General features: G+C 31.2%; 1 protein-coding gene across 1 annotated transcript; it reads left to right on the top strand.

Moving 5' to 3' along the window:
* Nucleotides 1-3,200: 3,200 nt before the first annotated feature.
* On the top strand, nucleotides 3,201-19,055 carry LOC118192241 (putative glutathione-specific gamma-glutamylcyclotransferase 2). The gene is made up of 3 exons (XM_035363157.2): nucleotides 3,201-3,494; nucleotides 13,606-13,641; nucleotides 14,708-19,055. Exons 1-3 carry the CDS (start codon nucleotides 3,351-3,353, stop codon nucleotides 15,239-15,241), a joined length of 714 nt encoding a protein of 237 aa, XP_035219048.1. The 5' UTR covers nucleotides 3,201-3,350; the 3' UTR covers nucleotides 15,242-19,055.
* The last annotated feature ends 2,203 nt before the right edge of the window (nucleotides 19,056-21,258 follow it).

The following is a 21,258-nucleotide window of genomic DNA, read 5'->3' on the forward strand; positions in this document are numbered from 1 at the left end:
GATCTTAGTAATTTTATTTACTATTATTAGAATAAAATAGAAATGGGAAATAACTAGATTTAAGGGAAAATTATAAATTAAAATTAAAATTTTATTTTAAATATATGCATATTCTTTATCCATAGAAATAATTAATAATTTCATATTAAAATAAAATGAAATGAATATTTGTACTGAAAATAATGAACTTATCGACATGCATACAGTATTTCCCTAAGTAAATAAAAAACGTCTTAAAGTAAAACATGATGCTTCGGGGCCTTGGGATCTTAATATACATCAATTCAAAGTATAAAAAGACTTTAATTTTTTTATTTGTCTTAAAAGTTAATTGAAACCAAACTTATAATTTCGTATTTAGAAATCAAAGCAAGTGAAAACATGCAATCTTGCAGAAATTGCAAGCAATCAAAATCGTTTTCTTCAAAAACTGTTTTTTTTTTTTCCCCTTTTTCTTCTTCTTTTTTTAATTCAATCTCAGGATCAGCGATATGGTTTGGTTTATTTCATTACGGCAAAGCAAGCGAAGCTACTTAAGGGGGGAAGGGATGCTTCTAAACTAAAACCTGGCTCATATCCACGTTACACAAACGCATCATGCAGCCAGCCCGTTCGTCCAGAATCGAACCCAAAAAGGTGAACTACCATTCTTCAGCGACTTTACCGTTCGGCTGCTGTTGGACCCATCAAGCGACGAATTAGGATTTACTGGTACAAGTGAGTGGGACACCAGAGTTTCACCATTATTTGCAGAGTACTGCACTAAGTGGGCAATTTCCAGTGCCCCCATGCTTCGCAGACACTATACACACATTTACAAACATCTAAGCTTCTCCTAGGACTCAAACGTAGCATCGCTAATTAGGACTTACAGCTATTTTGCTGAAAATAACTGTGATACTGAGATACATACGGTATTTCCTAAATAAATATACAAAAATCTTTGGGTAAAATGTGGTGCTGTGGTTCCTGGAACAACTGAATAATTCCTTACTAAAGCAAGAAAATCAGGGCTTAAATCTACAATTGGACCTATTTAGGGTACTTCGTAGTTTTTGAACGAAATGGTAATTTCAGCCGGAGCTCCTAAATAATATGAGATTGGATAATTCAATTTATTATTTAACTATGTGTCATATATTTATCTGATTTATTAATTTGCCGTTTATTTCTTTAAATTTAATTTAATTTAATTATTAATTATTTTATTTTTGTTCATCCTTCCTGATATATTTCCATAAATCATCGAGGCTTTTAATTTTAGAAATTAGAAATTGAGTCTTGAAAAACATGTAGGCAATCATGCAGAAGTTGCTAGTGTTCCTGTTAATCCATTTTGCTCCTTTTTTAGCTTTATCATTAAGCATCATTTTCTTAGCACCTACGCCACATGCAGTTCAACAACAAAATCACAAAATTTTTAAAAGCATTTGCAGCAGTTTACAGTTGTTCAGCAGTTGTTACAGTTACAGTTTATAGTTAGCAGCAGTTGTGACAGCAGCATATGTTTAGAATTTCCGATGCAGTGTTAAGTGTTGGTAAGCATTTATATATATATATATAAATTTTTTTTTCAGTTTGTTTTTCAGATCATCATATCAATATTCAGTTTTCTTAGGAAGATGGCTAAAAAAAGCTGTCTTTTTATTATTATTAACTTTTTATACGTTAACTTTATTAAATATCACCTTCTTCGCCCTTACACCATATAAAATTCCCTTCAGCAAAATCAGAAAATATTTAAAAAGAGCATGTTTTTAGAATTCCCGCTAGAGTGTTAGAGTTTGCCATACGTATTTTTATATTCGCTACGTTATTTCTTTAAAAATTAGTCGCTAGGGCTGCCAGCTGCCTAAAAAAGTTATCATAGAAAAGAAAAAATATAATGATTTTAATGAATCCAAGTTAGTGTAATTTTCATAAAAATACTGAATATTTCTAGTTAGACGTCTCATGATTTTAATACATGCTTGTTTAAATCAATCACATAAAAAAGTAGAAAAAATATTCTTAAGAACTGTGTTTAATGCTTTTAAATCGCTCAGTTTATTACTCAGTCATCCAGATTTATTTTGACAGCGTCTTAGGTTTTACGGAATGGCAACAGGCTGGCGCGCGGAATATAAAAGTATTTTAATTCTGGTCGCGACAACACATTGCTTTCATAGAGCAGAGTTTGTTAATTAAAACTGAAAGATAAATATCTTATATTTTTCCGAATGGCAACAGTTTCGCGTCTTGGAGATAAGAATGTTTCAAACAGTATTGCCACTGCTCGCTGTCAGATAGTTGAGCTTGTTAATCAAAAATTCATTAAAGTTTTACAGAGTAGAAAATAAGTAATAAAAAATTAATACATTTTTTCAGATGCACTTAGGGTGGAGGACTACGTTATTCAAAATCTGATGGCTCTCGTTACCGTCGTTTTCTCATCAATGCGAAGAACATGCAGATTCTTCTATACTTAATTTCTTTAAAAATAATACAAGGGGATAATATTTGGTGGTAAAAATTTGAAACGTGATATGCCGTTTATAATGAACGAATGCAAAATCCTATTTCAAGACCAATAATCAATTTTGGATTTAAAAAAATATAACTCAAAATATAGAATTCTGCATTAATTAATTACGACAAATTAAATTTTACTACATGTTTAATTATCTTATAAAATTAAGAACATAAATGAAAGAAAGATGGAGCATTTTAATGTGAATGAAACTGAGAAATTATGTTTTTAAATATATCTATAGTCTTTTTTTGTTAATCGTTTTAACCAGTTATAAAACTTTTGGTAAAAAAAAATATAAAAAGTGTAAAAATAGCGACTGGTATAAAAATATTTTAAGAAAGGTTTATTAACAATATTTGCTACAAATGGCCAAAAAATGAACTAATTAATTTTCCGTTATGATATATGAACAGATGAAGAAGAAAAATAAATTGAACAATCTGAAATTGTCACAGGCTAAATGAACGTTTACTAAAATTTTCGATCAATTATACTACATTTTTAATGCATTTTAATCGAAACAATATATTTCAAAACAAATTGATTTAATAAAAATATTTTGGAGATAACTGGTAGACGAAAAATATCTCGAACTGGGTGCAGTTCTTTCCGTTTGGCGACACTTGGCGAAATGAACTCACCGGTAGCAACCCTTGAGCTCCAATTCAAAAGGAGTCTCCTCGGAACTTTCGGCCGCTTTTTACTTGACACGTGAGTGACTCGTAAATTATTCCTGTCCTAGGCTGCCCTCATACGGCAGCCCCTCTAGTCCAGAGCAAACCTTGGTGCATTTATTTATTGCATTCACATTATTACTGAATATACAGTAGATGCAAAAATGAGCAACATGTGGGTGTTTGGTTATGGATCACTGATTTGGAATCCTGGATTCGAATTCTTGGACAGCAAAGTTGGTTATATCAAGGGTTATGCCCGCCGTTTCTGGCAGGGCAACGACTTTCATAGGGGAAATCCAGAGAAGGTGAGAATCTTTGAATAACCTTGAATTTGGCGTTTCTTCAGATAAAAATTTAACCTCATTTTCTGTGTAATTCCTGTTATGTGAAAATGAAATGTGTGTTGTTTTTCATTGTGCAATTTCATTTTTATGTATTTTATGATTTAAGTAATGCAAGGTAATCAGTCGCAGAAATTAGTGTGAAATTTACGCTTGAGTAAAATTTTATTAGTTTTGCAAAGTCCTGCATATTTAACATGCCGTTTCTTCGAATGACTGTAAACCGAATATTGTACTTTAGAAATTTATTTCCACGATTTTATTACTTTTTGTTTATTTTTAAATGAAATGAAATTTTTTATTTATTTTGCAAAACTGTCTACTGTAAACTGTCAAGCAAAATTAAATTTTTTTCAGTGCTGTGATATGAACCAAAGTTATCATATTTATGCTAGTTCTGTAATATATATATATATATATATATATATATTTGTTTTTATTTATGTGGAGGCCATAAAAGTTTTTTTTACTATGCGAAATATTTTAATACTAGCACTGGAATTGAAAGTAAAGTCTACCTTAATTCTTACGCATATAAAAATCATGAAAGAGTGTGAAGAAAAACTAGATTGAAAGCGATGATATACCAGGACGTTTATGTAATTTTTTAGGAAATAGAGAAATAGAGTTTTGGTGCTGCAAACATTTCTGCTGCTCAAAAAAAAAAAAAAAAAAAAAAGTTCATATGTTGTCATATAAACTGCAAAATAAATTCCTATGCTGGTATAGTGGAAACATTTCATATTCCAGGGCTAATGTTTCAATCATGGAAAATTTGTTTCTCTGTCTATCTCTGTGTGTATGTATAGAGAAAGAAAAAAATTAGAACCAAATCCATGACGATCAAAACCAATGAAATCCAAAATTCCCTATAAATATGTAAAAAAAAAATTAAAACATAAAAATTTATGATACAGTTATAGAAAAAAATGATTGATTGATTTCAATGATGATTTGATTTCAATATTAAAAAATATTCAATGTTATTTCAAAACTACATCAAAATGATTTATAGCTAAAAAATAATTGATAGGATTATTTTACAGATTATAAATAAAGAGGTACAGAAAAATATATTTTATAATTAATTAGTTAATTAATGCTTACAAATTTATTGCTAAGCATTAATCTTTTATCGTTTTCCAATCTCTAAAAATTCTGCCCATTTATTTATCTTCTCGGAAAACAAAGAACTAAAGCTGACTTTTTTTAACATTCGCAGCATTCAATAAAAATAAAAGTTTTAATTCACTTTTTTGTAGAAAGTGTCAAACAGATTTCGAGTTTTAATAAATCCTTTGTTTAATAAAACTTTACGAAACTAATGACGTACTAGAATGCACTCTAGCTTAAGTTTAGATAATCAGAAACAATTGATCTAATTTTGATCAAATTAAAGTATATAAAGTGGTTCATATATTTAGACGGATCTATCTTCAAGAGCAAATATCTTGCACTTGATATGTTAAACTTGTGAATTTTTCGATAGAAATGCATTAACCATTCCTCATTGCAATTAAAGGTAAGGTTACATTTTGGCAGATTACAAATGTTTCAAGTTTTGTTATGCTCGAACAATTCTGCTAAAAGAAGTGGAAAGACATTTTTTTTTAGTCCTTTACATTTTTTCTAATGTGACAAAGTGATTTGTTGTAAGACACATTTAGAAATTCCGACCGTTCTAGTAATTTAAAATGCAGGTAGTGGTTGAATCATATCCGAAATTAAACATTCGAATTGGGTACAGAATAATTTTGCATAAATTTTAGCTTCCCGTATTAAATATACATACATATAAATTTCCATATTTTAATTTAAAACCTGATTTGTAACATTTCTGTAGAAGACGTTTTAACTTGTTTAAAACTTGATTGCATTGATGTTAACCCTTAAATTCGAAGGCAGATTGCAGGTAAACCGGTTACGTTTTGCTTATCTCATTAGAAATAAGATCTCTGCTAAGATAAAAAGTACTTACCGGTAATTTTTCCACTTCTGTGTTATATCTTACATTATTGATAGCAAGATAGATAAAAACCGCTACCAAACGATAAATAAGCCACAGTCAAAAACCCAGCAGATACTGATAGGCATCCAATCAGTTTGCTTTGTCTAACAAAAGCGAGTTAAATGAACTTCCGGTAAGTGTTATCTGTAAACATGGAGATAAGAATGAACTTACTTCCTACCTCCATGGTAGAAACGTTGGAATTCTTGGTGGTCTGTTTTCTACCTGACGGTTCTTATTACGGCTCATCGGTTTCGGGAATCGGTGGGGTGTGAAACATTCTTTACAGTTGTTCCCGTATCTTATTTTATTTATACGGACTTCCCCATCTATCAGTTGTTTATTGGCTATTTAATTTACTTCTGTTTGTAGTTTTTTCCCCCTCAGATACTTCTCAGTCAGAGGCGGAATTCTTTGGTAAGTCCCAGTCGGAAGTGCCCCACATTACAAGGGTCTCGATATTCGGACTAATTAATTGAAAAAAAAAAAAAAGTGGTAAATAAACTCTGCGTCTTCAGATACGGCACTTCCAGAAATTCAGATGAGTTGGTTCTTTATTTTATAAAATTAGTGCACTTTCCTTTACATTAGATGTGCACGGATGAATAGGCCCATCGTCATAAAAAAGACGAATGATCGGAATTCGGAAGTAACCCATACTTGCAACTGCTCGATATTCGAATGCGAACATTGTTCAGAAATATGCTTGCATTTTAAAATCATTCACATCTGTCAGCTGCCGTCTCCATCTATGAAAGCCGCTGAGAACTAAACGAAGTTTTCCGTTAATGAGGCAGGTTCTCTATTTAAAAAAAAAAAAAAAAAATCGTGTTTTATGTTAATCTCATTTAGGATCATAGTTCTTCATAAAATGCGATATAATTATACCGAATGCTTTTAAAGTAATGATATACTTTTGTAATAATACACATTTTTACCTCTTTTCCCAGAACTGCGCTTAAAGGGCCTGTTACTAATGTAATCTACAAATCTAGTTAGTGATAATAATCATAGCTAATATAAAGAAATTGTGTAAACAAAATTTGCCCCCCCCCCTTTTTTAAGGGGACTCATACACCTTAAAACCCATAAGATGTTCCAATAGGTGACTGTTGCAAGAATTGGGATAACATATTTATTTTAAAAGCAATTACTACCAACGTTTTACAGATGACTACATAATATAGCTGCTTTCTAAAATAGTAATCAGAAAGTTTGTGTTGCCACAAATATTTTTATAATTTAACCCGCTTTGTGACAACATTTTTCGTCATGTTTCCAACTTGCGCGCACAGTTTAAAACATTCTGTTTCATAGTTTAATTCCATATTTAATAAATAGCTTTTATAAGGTCTGGAAACTACTGTGAACCTAAAATTCTAAAAATTTTCATGTTAAATTTTTATTTTATTTTGAGTTGAGTTTATAAAATGTATTTTATTAAAAAAATTTGTAATGTTTTCGTCCATAAAATTTTTCAATAGTAAAATATTCACCAGATTGCTGGTTGGTTCAGTTAGAAAATAGTGCCCATATAAAGAATTCCACCCAATTTCAAGTATGTACCATTAGTAATTTTTAAAATATCATGCGCGCAAGGTGGAAATATGGCGAAATATTTTGTGACAAAGAGGATTAAATTAGAAAAATATTTGTGGCAACACAAACTTTCTGGTTACTAGTTTCCAAAGCAGCTATATCATGAAGTCAGCTGTAAAAAGTTGGAAGTAATTGCTTTTAAAATAAATAAAATATCCCAGTTCTTGCAATAGTCACATATTCGAAGATCATGAGGGGTTTAAGGTGTATGAGTCCCCTTAATATAGTCTAACTTTCAAGTCATATTTCGTGCCTTGGTAAACTTAATGCTATACGAAAAGAAAAAATACACATTCATATTTTTAAGCATAAAAGTATATTTTGATGCATTTGCTTAGTTACTTGATTAGGGTTAAGTTTGTAACCAAGAGAAACTAGCTTGTAACCAGTTAACGAATGGGGAACATTACAAAAACTTAATGCCCCTAGCTCTTTCACTGCCAAGCGAACCTGTGACCAATGTTCAGCGGTCTTATCACTCAGCATTCGTTGTTTTGTTGCAATTGCATTTCAATATGAATGTCGATAACAGAAATTTAAAAGGAACTAATTTTGTAATATATTTTATTCTTTGAATTTTCTTAAAAATATAATAACCTCTACCGTTTTTTTTTTTTTATTTATTTTTTATTTATTTATTTATTTTGTAGAAGGAATTATATCTCTTTCAAAATTGAAAATTTTCTAAAATTTCATTATCAAACTAAGGTTGATTTTAGTTTAATTTTAAATTGACATGCATTTCTTCCATATATAACCAAAATCAGTTTGAGGATTAATTTAATGAGACGTATTAAATGCTTCTGGGCAACTGGCGCTTCCCAAAACAAATTGCTAAACTGTATGTCAAGGTTGTTTTTCTGATTGGAAGGGAGAGCACAGCTGCGACATTCGATTCATTCTGCGCAGCTGCTGCTTCAAAAAACCTTTTTACACTTAATCTGCAGTTGAAAGACTTGAGTTCTGTATTGAGTTGAGATGGCATTTGAAAAATACTTTATGAACTGTTTCATCTTAGAAGTAAAAAAAGAGAAAAATGCAGCCCATGTCTGGATTTCTTCATGTACATGGTTTAAGATATCACAATATCCTTATTTTTCAGAGCGGTCTAATTGATTCGGCATTTTAAAGCAGAACCGAAAAAATTATAAATGCAGTAATATACGTTATAAATTTAATAAATTAAGATTTAAACCAATTCCAGATTTTACTGCTTGGGTAAAACAGAGATAACTGAAAGAAAGAAAATCCTGGGCATGGTAAAAGGTATTGAAAGACAAGAATATAAACTTAAAGTTTAAATATTGAGCACAATTAGGAATTGTATAAAAGTATTTTATAATTATTAGACCACACTTAGTCATTATGCTTTAAAACTGCAATCAATTCGGAGATCTGACTTCCTTTTATTGCGAAAAAGGCTGAACTGTTGGTAATTATTTGTCTTGCAAAAAGAGGCCGAGGACTTGATTACCATCTAGGCTCACAGGAACGACTCCGGATTTTAGGAGGTCTCTGATATCTTGTTTCTCATAGTTCTCATACAAGCAAAGAAAATGGGCGTTGGAGGTTCCTGAATGAGCACTGCGCCTACAGACCGCATCAGAGTTTGATTATAGGCCACAAAGTCCAGGTCTAAGGCTTTAGGTTTATGTTGGTCGTTTTTTAAATCTAGTTTAGGATTGCCTCTAGAAACATCCTATGATTTCTCAAAATTTCTTTTGCAAAAACAAGAGCTCCAAAAAAAAAAAAAAAAAAATCTGAAATGTTTCAGATTTTAAATTACGTCCAAAGGGGCGTTTTTTAACATTTTGTGTGTTACCTTTCTTTATTAAATATCATGTTCCTCGCACTTAAACCATAAGATCCAGTGCAACAGCAATATCGCAAAATAGTTTTAAAACGAGCATATCTTTAGAATTTCCGATACAGAGACTCACGCGCTGGAGATAAAAATGTTTTTTCTGCACAACGTTGCCATTGCTCGCTTTGAAATCCTTGAGTTTGTTAATCAAAAATTCGTCAAAGTTTTAAAAAATAGGAAATCGATCATAAAACAAATTTCAAATTTCAAATTTGGTCTTCCACATGCTCATATTCGTTGGAGGATTACGTTATTCAAAATTCGATGACTCTATGTACCGTTGTTTTATCACAATACGAGAAATATACATACATTTATGCAGATTTTTCATTATTTAATTTCTTCAAATATAATGCAGGACTCTAACATTTTGTGGCAACAGTTTGAAAAGTGAACCGACATTTATGAGTCCGACGCAAAATGCCAAAACGAAACTAATAGTCCTTCGGGATTCAAATCCCTTTGGACTAAAAAAAAAAAAAGTATCTAATACAATGAATAAAAATGTTTAGTGAACATAACAAATATTTATTATGTGAAGAAGATATCGTACATTACAGCAAAAGGCTCTATGATCGAAAAGATAATTATTATACTCCGTTGCCTATTGTTCAAAAGCAGAGTTCATATCTAAGTGTTCTTTACATCGGTTTTACGTAGGTCCATTGAGCGTTAAAATTCCTGAGATAGCACCGTAATTTCAAACCTAAGACTTTAATCTAGTTCTGAGCTGAAGAAATGGAGTAATCAAAGCCTGAAGAGGCCTACTTATTCCAAAGAAATTTTGTACTCGCAGTGATGAGCTCGTGCAGCCAGTGCGGCCCCACCGAGGGGCAGAATTAAGGCCCTTATAATTTTTGGAATTTAAGAAGGAATCGGGCGACAGAATTTCGGAGTTTGCACCGGGCCCCCAAAATGCTAGCACCGGCTCGAGTCTAAATTGCACAGTGTTATTGTAAAACTAGATTTTTCATTCGTCGAGCCAAGCCTCAATAAACCTATAGGGGCGGGACATGTAAAGCCTTTGAATGAAATCTAGTTTACTTGTTTTGTACGTTGATGTTACCCGTCTACACTTTCCTTCTCTAATCTCGTTTAGGATATGAATCACCATTGAAAAAGCTCATTCATAGCCTGAAAGCTTCATGTCATTTACCCAGGAATTATCTACTTCCACTTCTGGCGCGTAGATTGATTCTAAGAAAAACATTAAATGGAGATTGAATGGGCGAAGGTCAGAATAAAAGGAAATTCCCCATTTATTTGTTTATCATTTTTGCTCAGTAAATCGTAATTGTAAAAGTGCTGAAATTTAAAGTATAAAGTTATTGCAGGCAAACATTTTACAAACAGGCGAGTAAGCAAAGCAGTTTTCAAGATCACATGCTCCATGCGAAACATAAAAATTCCGAAACCCTTCCCAGAAGCAATTAATTGGTTTCATGCATGCTTCCAAGATTTAATTATTTCCATCTCTGTATTTCAGAACTGGGACAAAATGTTAGGCATTAGGTAATGGAGGCGAGAACTTTGGCACTTCGGCTTGGGTAGATGCTTTTTCTTTACATGTAGCATGAATACGAACCATTTTTCCTTAGACTGCCGTTCACGAAACCATTCCTCCTCAGGCAGTAGCGTTGGAGTGCTCGATAAGCATTTTAACAGTCTTCAATAATACTGTATTGCGTTAAAGGATTTATTTTTTTTTAAAGTGTTTAATCTAATCGAAATTTCTCTTTCAAAATAAAGATTTTAAACCCTGGTGAAGTTATCTGCCAAGTGCTTTTGGCAAGTAAACATAGAAGTTTCTCTTTTGCAACAGTTACAACAGAATTAAATCATATCATAAAAACAAAAGTTTGCAAAACATGTTTTTGGATTCTCTTGATTTGAAATAGTGCCAGACCAAAGTAAATATTCAACGTCTGACATTACAGACATTTTTGTATGTAATCTATTATTTGAGAATTTAAGTAATTCTGTGTGCTTCGATTCCATTAAAAGATTGCAGTGTACTGCACTTGTAAAACCTTTTTCTATCCGGATGAAGAGAGTTACATTTCGAAAAGTTCGATCCAGAGTTAGAAGCACGATATCATGATTTTAGATAAAATACAGCTGAATAAAAACAGTTGCAGAAATCATGATTATAAACTGCTACTTTTACCATCTTAATTTTTTTAAAGAAACTTTATCTTACATACCAGATAGCAGTAATTCGCGTGATCTTTGTTGCCTGAAATACGGAATTTTCATGGAAGAAACTACTGTTTTCAAGTTCACTGCTTTCAGGAAATGTAATTTCTAACAATGATATCAAAATTAAGATAAGATTTTTGTTTGAACAGAAAAAGTTGTTTGATTACAAATCTTCTGCTTATGATTCATTTTATCTTCCTATTCTTTTTTTTTCTCCCATCAGCTTCCTGGCCTGACATTGTGTAATGTAAAATAATCATGTAATCAGAATAAGCATTTCACAAATTTTATAATCTTTTTTGTCTCGGAAAACTTGCTTTGGAGGAATTTTCTTAATCTCAGTGGCCCCTCTGTCTGCGACCTTCTTTCTTTTGCTTCTAACAATAGTTTAAAAAATAATTTTTTTTTTTTAATGTTTCCATGAGAAAGTCAATGATCGTTTCTTGATAATGTAATCAGCACAGATATAGAAACATTTATCGAATGATGCTTCAAAGGAAGAGATAAAATAGCTAAATATGTGATTTTTTCTTTTTATCTGTCATGAGAATTTGACGAGAGAGGTCTTATTGATGACAAAGGAAAGGACTTTTATTGATAATACAGACTTTATCTCGGTGGCCTTAACAAGGACGTTATCAGACCTCGTACTATTTTTCATGGCAACCAGTGTTTTAATCTAGTTAGCAATATGGATTGTCAACCACTGACTGCACTTTGCAACTCAACGTTACTTTAACTACGGGAGTTTGGCAACAATACGGCGTCTGACTCTGTTCATGCAACGTTAGAGGTCTAGAGTTGTTCCTAAGAGCACTCACTACTTTACTACTAGCTGATGATTCAAGTTAACGACATATGTCTTCGCTCGCGTGCTTTGTCATAACCTAAACAATTCATTTAATGCAGCCAAATGGTTGAGATTATATGGAGACGATCATGTCATTGATAAGTGTTGGCAGTCGCCGATGATAAACTTCTAAACAAGCAAGACCTTAAAGCTGCCCAAGTAAAAATACATCGAACATGTTTGTTTCAAATGCATAAACAAAACTCAGCGCCATTATTTTGCAAAAAAACAACCCTGACATATTAAAAGAGGTCACTGACACGATTTTTTATTCTTGACAACCATCTAGACGGACGAGAAACTTTGCCAAATTCCATATCAAGAAAAACTGCGAAGTTTGTAAACAATATATTTTCAGTTCTCGGAAGTGCGTAGTTATTCTTTTTTCTACCCGTTTTTAAAATTCCGATGCTTTCTTTCTCTCTAAGCAGTAAAATGTAGTTCTTATATAATAGTTTCCAGTTAAAAACAATAAATTTATATCTTACCTTTATTTTACTTTTCAGTGCTAACTCAAAAATACTTTAAAAACTCGTACTCAAAATTACTCAAACGTTGAACTTTACACTAAAAAATTGATTTGCCTGGAGCACAGTGAATACTGTTAATTTTTTTTTTTTTTTTTTTTTTTAACTATTGGAAGGGGTTCCATGAAATCACCACTAACATATATAAATATATAGATATGCAAAATATAAAAAATGCGTTTGTGTGTGTATGTAAAATTAAGTTTATTTATCCTCGAATTCCGTATTGAGACAAGATGATATTTGTCTAATCACTTTTGAAACTTCATATCTTCCTTAGTTAACTAGTTCTATATATTTAGCTATTAGGATTCAAGTGTTATGAGAAAATTTTTAAAAAGTATAAATAAAACAGTAACTGTTAACATGAAAAACCTTAGTTACTGAATACGACTTATCGGAATACTGGAATGATTAGCTTGGAATATTTTTAATGCTAGAGTGATTAACTCAGTATTTTTAATACTGAAATGGTAAACTTAGAATATTCTGAAACTGCTAACTTGGAACATAAATTTTGGAATTTTTATTTATAACGGTCGTAAGTAACTGCAATAGTTGCATCAAATAATTTTAAATCATTTTTTTTTTTTCAAAATTAATTTTGATCTTCACATGTGCTTCGAACTGAAAGGAAAATAATAATCATTTGCCGAATAATTTTTATTGGGAATTTTGTAATGAAAACTTTTCAGCTTCATTAGAGAAAGAATCCATGCAACCAAAATCCTTTAAAAGTTTTAAGAATTTATGTGGATAAAAGTTCATAGAAATATCTTTATATGTATGTGTATATTTCTTTGATTATAAATTCAAAGCGAGGCTTGAAATATGAGCTATCTGTTATTCTAAGATAACATGTCATCTTAATTGTTAATCTTAACGAAAAATGTTTTGGAAATATGTATTTTTGTATATTGTGTTTTTGTACTAATTGTGTTTTTGTACTAATTTTGTATATTGTGTTTAATGTATTATACATTTTTTTACACTTTTTATTTAAAAATATTTCTTTTTTCTCCTTTCAGCCAGGAAGAGTGGCAACGCTTGTGGAAGACGAACAAGTTAGTATTATTGCTTATTTTTACGTTTAAATTTATTATGCATGTAATGTTCATTTACGAAATATTATTTAACTTTTGTGGTCATTTAAATGCGACAGTCTAATAATAAGCATTAAAATACTCCAGAATCAATATGACTGCCATATATAATTTCGAATTACACTGAAGATCTAATTACCAGTAGCGTAACATTTCTTCAGCATCTTAATCCATTTGGTTTGAGTAAATTTCGCGAAAAATATCTTAAAATCGACAAATGAATTGATTTCCTTAGATAACCTTTCTTGCTCTGTTTAGGGCCTTCAAAAACGTAAGTGTTTATGCCATCACTGTGAAACCTTTGCAGGTGTAAAATATACCTAGCATCTTCCTACGATCCTGATAGTTGTTTTTCATACCTCCCAAATCAAAACAAAATATGAAATTTCCGTTGTTAGACTGTATGCGTTGTTACACTCAACGTATACACACACATCGTATACACCTTTGGCGACTATTATCGGAAATTCAAATAAGTTGCACATTACAAATTTGGCGTTTAATAATAAAGCTGGCAGGAGTGACTGCAACAGCAAACTGATAGACATCGAGCTCAGTGTGAGCTTAAAAAACTTTAATAAAACCTTTTAGGCGAACGTTAAAATCTGAACTCTTTCAGACTTTTTTTATAAATTGTGGTTATTTGAACTTGGAGATCCAAACTTACCTAGCAGCTTTTCTCCAAGAAGACACTTCCAACAACTTGACTAGTAATATTTATATACTTTTTCTTCAATATTAGCAGTAATAATGAACACCAGTAGAATCAGTAGGAATCTGGTGCCTAAACGCTTCCTAAACAGCCTGTTTGCATAGTTTTAGGATGGATCTTTTTCAGCATTTACGATAATAAACAGTGTCAAGACACAAAAAGTAACTGTGTTGTAAAGCAGAAAATATTACATCATGGTGTCTGAACGCAGGATAAATATAAGCATTATTTTCTTTACAAAATATTAAAATACTCAAATTTTCCTAACATTGTTTCTTCAACATCAATAAAAATTTCGATTTTTTTTTCTTTTAGGGTCTGACATGGGGTCGAGCTTTCTTACTGGGAGCTGGTGCTGAGAGTTCCTTAACATATCTAGACAGCCGAGAAGCGAAGCTTGGAGGCTATATTACTACTATTGTGACTTTCTATCCTAGAGATCCTAAAGAGGAACCTTTTCCAGCTTTGCTGTATGTTGCCCTTCCGTCCAGTCGTCTCTACATGGGACCTGCACCCTTGCCGCAAGTAGCTACCGAGATAGCTGAAGCAGCCGGTCACTGTGGGCACAATGCGGAGTATTTGTTGAGGCTTGCAGATTTCATGAGAGAACATGTTCCAGAGGCTTGGGATGAACACTTATACCTCCTTGACCACTTAGTTAGAGCCCGGTTAAAAGAAAGCAATTTATCTATCGAGGATGTGATGGGGGAGGGAAGATCTTTGGCAGTGGCTGCTATTGCTGCTGGGAACTTTGACAACCGCCACGAAGAGAGAAGGCGATCTCCGTCACCGACATCAGATTATGCATCGAGGATATCATCCAGAAAACTTAGGTGCCTGGACTTATAACCAAAGATGCCTTTAATAAAAGAGCTTCCAATGACACGAATTTTTGTACAGGAAAAATGGCTGAGCCATATTTCCTACACGTTGTCATTAAATGCAAACCAAATCTCAGAATTATTTATTGCTTCTGATGTCTTGTCTGTTGATGTATAAGAATTATGTGTATATGTATATTTGTGTATATATGCTATTTAAGAGGTGTACATATTTAAGCTATTTAAGAGTGCGTTCCAAACGATACTGTATATTCCTAGTTGAAATATATTTTTTTTAAAATTGCTATTATAACGTTTCTTCCTTTCAAGAAACTTTTATTTTGAATAATTCAATGAAATTTTATTATTCATACTGCTATGATTAACTTGAACAGGATGTAAATGAACATCTTTTATAACCTGACTAATGTATGCCATATTGAAAGTACTGCACTTTCTTGTATAAGATACTGCTTTAGAAAGTTTTCTTGTGATATATAGATCTAACGTGATCATCTGATTGCCTCCTAATAACAATATAAAATATGATAAAAATATACACAATGAAATAATCCCTGTATATATTTTTACATCACTCTTACTTTTAGCAGCTTGAAAATGTGGTTCTAAAATACTGTCATATTAAAGATATATTTTTTATAAATTTTTCGTTTCGGTGCTACTCATTAACTGCTGTTGTGTCACTGAAAATTTGAAAAATGTATTGTAAAACTGTTATATCTTTAGAAACGTAAAGCTTTGAAATAGCATTAAAATATGCAATGTAATTATCAGATCCCAATCGCGAATAGAAATATTTAATTACTTTTAACAGTATAGAAATGTATATCACAATACAGGAAGCACATATAGTGAAATCTATTCCTTTGCTTTGAAATGCAAGTATGATATTGACGGTATTATTAACTCCTAGACTTGTAATGTTTTGAATTGTTTCATATTCACTGTATGGTTTGGTTTATTTAATTATGGCAAAGCACACTAGGGCTATCTACCTAAGGGAAGGGATGCCTTCGTCGAGGACTTTCTAAGGGAAACTGGCCCGTATAAACGTTACACATGGGGAAAACCACGAAAACGCCCTGCAGCCAACCCGTTCGCGGGATTCAAACCTCGGACCGAACTACCAGTGTTTAGCGACTTTACCGCTCGGCCGCTGGTGGGCCTATTCACTGTATGCATTTGGCATATCAAACAATAAACCAAGCTGAGGCCAGTGAGAGTAATGAGGTTTTCGCATATATTGGTCCAACAGATTTATATTGGCATCTTTGTGCTGAGTTGAGTTCAACAACAACAAAAAAATTCTAAATTTTTTGACGTTTCTCTCACTTTCTTTGTCAGATGCCTCAATAGATCTGTATTTTCTTTACTCTTCCAAACTGCATGGCGTCAATTCCTCGCGTTTACTGCGTGTTAGTTACTGTTACGTGTGATTTCCTATATTCTTTATGCATGGGAAAACATCGCTCAAAAACGTGAAAATGCTATACAAAATATAATTTGAAAATAGTTACAGTGATAAACGCAGTAGAATTCTAGATATTCAAACTAAATGTGACCGCACTCTGTTCGGATATTCGAAAAATATGGACAGATGGATTTTCCTTTTTTCTGCACGCTAAATTTGTATTTATTATAACACAAATGATTAAATTATTTCCTTTTATTATAATACATCATCATCATCAGGATTATATAATTAGAAAAAATATGTACCCTTTTTTGGAGACATTAAAAAAAGTATATTACGTTTTTGCTCTTCAAGTGAATAATAAATAAACAAATAGAGGAAAAGATACACATTAGCATATTGTAAGATAAATTCCTTGCACGCACGGAGAACTGATATTACGCCTCACGTTTAATATATTTTTAGAAAAAAAAGCAGTTGTTACGGATTAAACAAAGAATAATAAATCTATACACATAGTTCTTTTCCCATCAATTTTTATGGGTTATTTATTTGGCAAATATTATTGGCCATACAAGTAGTCATTCATCGAAATCGATTTAGTAGCTTTTAGTATAAAGTATGTACTGTACTGAACTATATTTTTGTATTATTTAGATCTGAAAAAGAGGCAAATATGCTAACACATTTACAACAATCTGAATTTAACTTTGCCTACGAGAACAACAAAGTTAATTGAAGATTTGCTGAAGCATATTATAATTTTGAAGATAAATAGAAAGGAATTCCACAGTTTAATTTAATTGAAAGAGATCTGATATTTGTTTGAAAATATATCTTTCAAAAGCGAATAAATTTTTGATGACTAACGAGTCAAACTTAAAAGTCAATATTTTTTGTAATATTCTCTAATACAAAATTTTCTCTGAATGTAAAATGGCTTAAAGCTATGGCAAAGCTATCTGTCATAGATAGAAAAAATTAAGAGTTATACGGCAAAAGAAGCCAGAAAATGTCTTTAGAGGACGATTATTTTTGAAAAATAGGACTTAAATTTACTTTACATATGAAGAAAGTCGCACAAATTATCATAAAACCAGACTCTTCTGCTAAAAATCTAATTTAGAAGGAAATTAGTTCTAAGCAACTTTACCTAATACACCATTGCCGGACAAAAAAGTTTAGTAATTTTGTTTCAGATTTCATAAAATGTTTTTGCAAATAATCTTGAATACTTTAACTCAATAGATCAATTTAATGAGATTATTATTAGTCTTATGGGAAATTTTTATTTCTTGTTAAATAATAAAAAAAGTTCTTTGTATACCATTTGAATGGATAAAATCATTGCATTCTGGAAGTTTTATTCCAAGACCAATTCTGGGTAACAGAAAGCGTAATTTTAGGCATCAAATTTTTCCCATGCATATAATAACGTAAATATGAGACAGTTTTCCTTAGAAATACCTCCACTAATGTATCCTTGACCAGGCCACATAATTCTCTTTTGCTTTGCCTCGACAAATTATCTAATAATAAGACAAAGGCATTGTCTTGTATACAGAACATAGCTTAGATAGATATTTTAATAAACTTTTAAAGCAGGTTGTATGAATGACTTTCTGTAAAGTAGAATATTTATGTAAATTGAAAGGGCAAAATCTTATTGTCTGAAAATAAGATCTCAAAATATTGATCTCACAATTTTTTTTTTTAATTTAAAAAAAATCTCCAGAACTATAACTTTGAAGCATAATTTATTATTTAATAAGTAAATATTTATTCATTATTATACTGAGTGTATCTTATAAAATATTTTTCCAAAGTATGTTTTAAAGTAAGCTGTAATTTCGGCATAGTACTTAGTTATACAATGCTGAAGTTATATTTAGAGCTTACATAAAAGAGTATTTTGCTTTACTGTAATTTACTTATGCAAAAAGACAATAATTTAGTTAGTGTTTGTCTATTTTAGACATACGTGAAATTTTGATTATAAATATTATTGAGAGTTTGTATATAACTATATACAACTCAAGAAAATTGTTTCAGATGGTGCATCTTTTCAGATTATAACTCTCCTCTCACTTCCTTAACATTCCTTTGGAAAGTTTCCTATTGCAACTATGGATATTTATTCCAGTGTTGTATTCATATGTATCACTGCCTTTTTGAATTATATACTGTTTGTATAAAGAGACTTGTTATGAACTGTTTTCATCTTGTGTCATGTAGTGTTAAAATATCACACTTTTTCATGTTTCATACGCATTTGAATAAGGCCGAATGTGACATTCTCCCAACGGCTGTAAATTATTCTTATAAGTATGCATTTCTCATATTGAGAAAAGTGTTGTAAAGTATTTATTTTTGTATGTGTATTAAAGAGTGCATTTATCACATTAATGCTTGTTTTTTGTGTATTTATAACTTCAGACACAAGCAGGAGGCAAAATAGATTTTAAAAGTTAAATTATTTTGATTAAATTTAATATTCACAATAATTACAAATGTATTAGAACCAAGTTGCTATATCTTCCATATATATAAAATCTCGCTCATAACGTTTCCTGTTAAAGCACCCAAATTTAAAAAAGAAAAAATCTGAAAGCTTTCAAATTTTATATTACGCCGAAAGGGCGTTTTTCTTTCACGCTGGATTCAAAACTAGATTTGAAAAGTGATACAGACATTCGGCAAAACCTACCGTTAGACATTGTAACGGTTTTGTGTTGCTACGCAACTATTCCAGTAAGAAGTGTAGAATAACCTCGCGCATAAAATATTGATTGACGAAGATGACCGCGACGTTAATGTGAATGGAAAGCTTTGGAATCGTTGAGTTTGTTACAAAATATGAAGTAGATAATAAAACAAATTCCAAATTTGGGCTTCCAGATGCTTATATTCGAGGGGAGGACTAAGTTATTCAAAATTTGATGTCTCTAGGTACCGTTGTTTTTTCGCAGTGCGAGAAATATACATACATTTATGCAGATTCATCATCATTTAATTTCTTTAAATATAATGCAGGCCTCTAATATCTGGTGGCAACACTTTGAAAACGGAATCAGACTTTTATAGTGAACCAAAATAAAATGCCGAAGCGGAAATTAACAGCCCCTGTGGGCTAAAAAAACTTCTTAAACTGAAACATCATCCCCGCCAAAAAAATATCGTTCTTAAAGCAGTTTACTAACATATTACTATTTTTTTAACTTTATTAATATTTTTTAAATTAAATGTGTTTATATTATTTTTAGTCCAAAGGGGTAATTTGCGACTATTAATTTCGTTTTGGCATTTTGCGTCGTTTCACTACAAGCGTTATTTCACTTTTCACATTGTTGCCACCAAATGTTATCGCCCTGTATTATATTTGAAGAAATTAAATAATGAAGAATCTGCATAAATGTATGTATGTTTCTCGTGTTGTGATAAAACAACGGTACCTAGAGCCACCAAATTTTGAATAACGTACATCTCCACCCGGATATGGGCATCTGGAAACCCCAAATTTGTTTTATTATCGATTTCATATTTTGTAAAACTTTAACGAATTTGATTAACGAACTCAAGGATTTCAAAGCAAGCAATGGCAACGTTGTACAGAAAAAACATTTTTAGCTTCAGCGCGCGAGACTGTGTATCGGAAATTCTAAAGATATACTCATTTAAAAATTATTTTGCGATATTGGTCTTGAACTGAATTTTATGTTTAAGTGCGAAGAACATATTTAATAAATAAAGGTAATACACAAAATGTTAAAAAACGCCCCTTTGGACTTAACTTAAAATCTGGAGGCTTTCTGATTTTTTAAAGTGTTAATTTAATATTATTTTTAATTGTATTATTTTGACAAAAATAAATTATATACTCTAATAGAAACAAATGACTAAATCATTCTCTTTACAAAATTCATCTATAATTTTGTATCACGAAAAATAAAAACGTGGGGCCTAAATAACGAAATCTGTTAATTGAACTGTATTGTCAATAGTATAAGTCCTTATTTTTATAAATTCATCAAAATCACCCCACGCTGTTATTATTCGTGATATAAAATTGTTGATAATTTTGTAAAGAGAATTATTTAATCTCTGTTCCCATTAAATTGATTAATAAATTTTTTCTTTAATTTTATTTTGTTAACTATTTTATGAGTTTCAAATTAAATAAAAGATAACTTTTTTAAAAATTTAAAAGAAAATTATTCCTGTTCTAAATGGTTCTGTTTTCTGTATTACATATTGTAAAAGAAAATGGGCAAAACTTACGTGATTAATTCGTCTAGCGATCTGGAATCATTGTGATATTAGGAAGGAGTCTGCTGGGAGTGGAGAGCCATTCATAACAACAGGGGGAAAAAAATTCTGAAAACAAGATTGATGACTTCCGTTCTTAGCTCAAATTGGTAAATTAAATACAGAAAAATATCTCTTTTAGAAAGCAGAAAAAGTTCCTCGAAAGATTAGTGCGAACTTTTTAAGTGAGAAAATCTTTCAAAATAAAGCACATTATGCGGACAATTGAATGTTATTGAAGTAGAAAAATGTCTGGAATATTGTGAAAAACAAATTTTATAAACGGTATTTAGTGTAATCTGACA

This window comes from Stegodyphus dumicola, chromosome 5 (assembly GCF_044657685.1).
Source record: "Stegodyphus dumicola isolate Sdum_Otavi_A_Nest chromosome 5, ASM4465768v1".
NCBI classification, from domain to species: Eukaryota; Metazoa; Arthropoda; class Arachnida; order Araneae; family Eresidae; genus Stegodyphus; species Stegodyphus dumicola.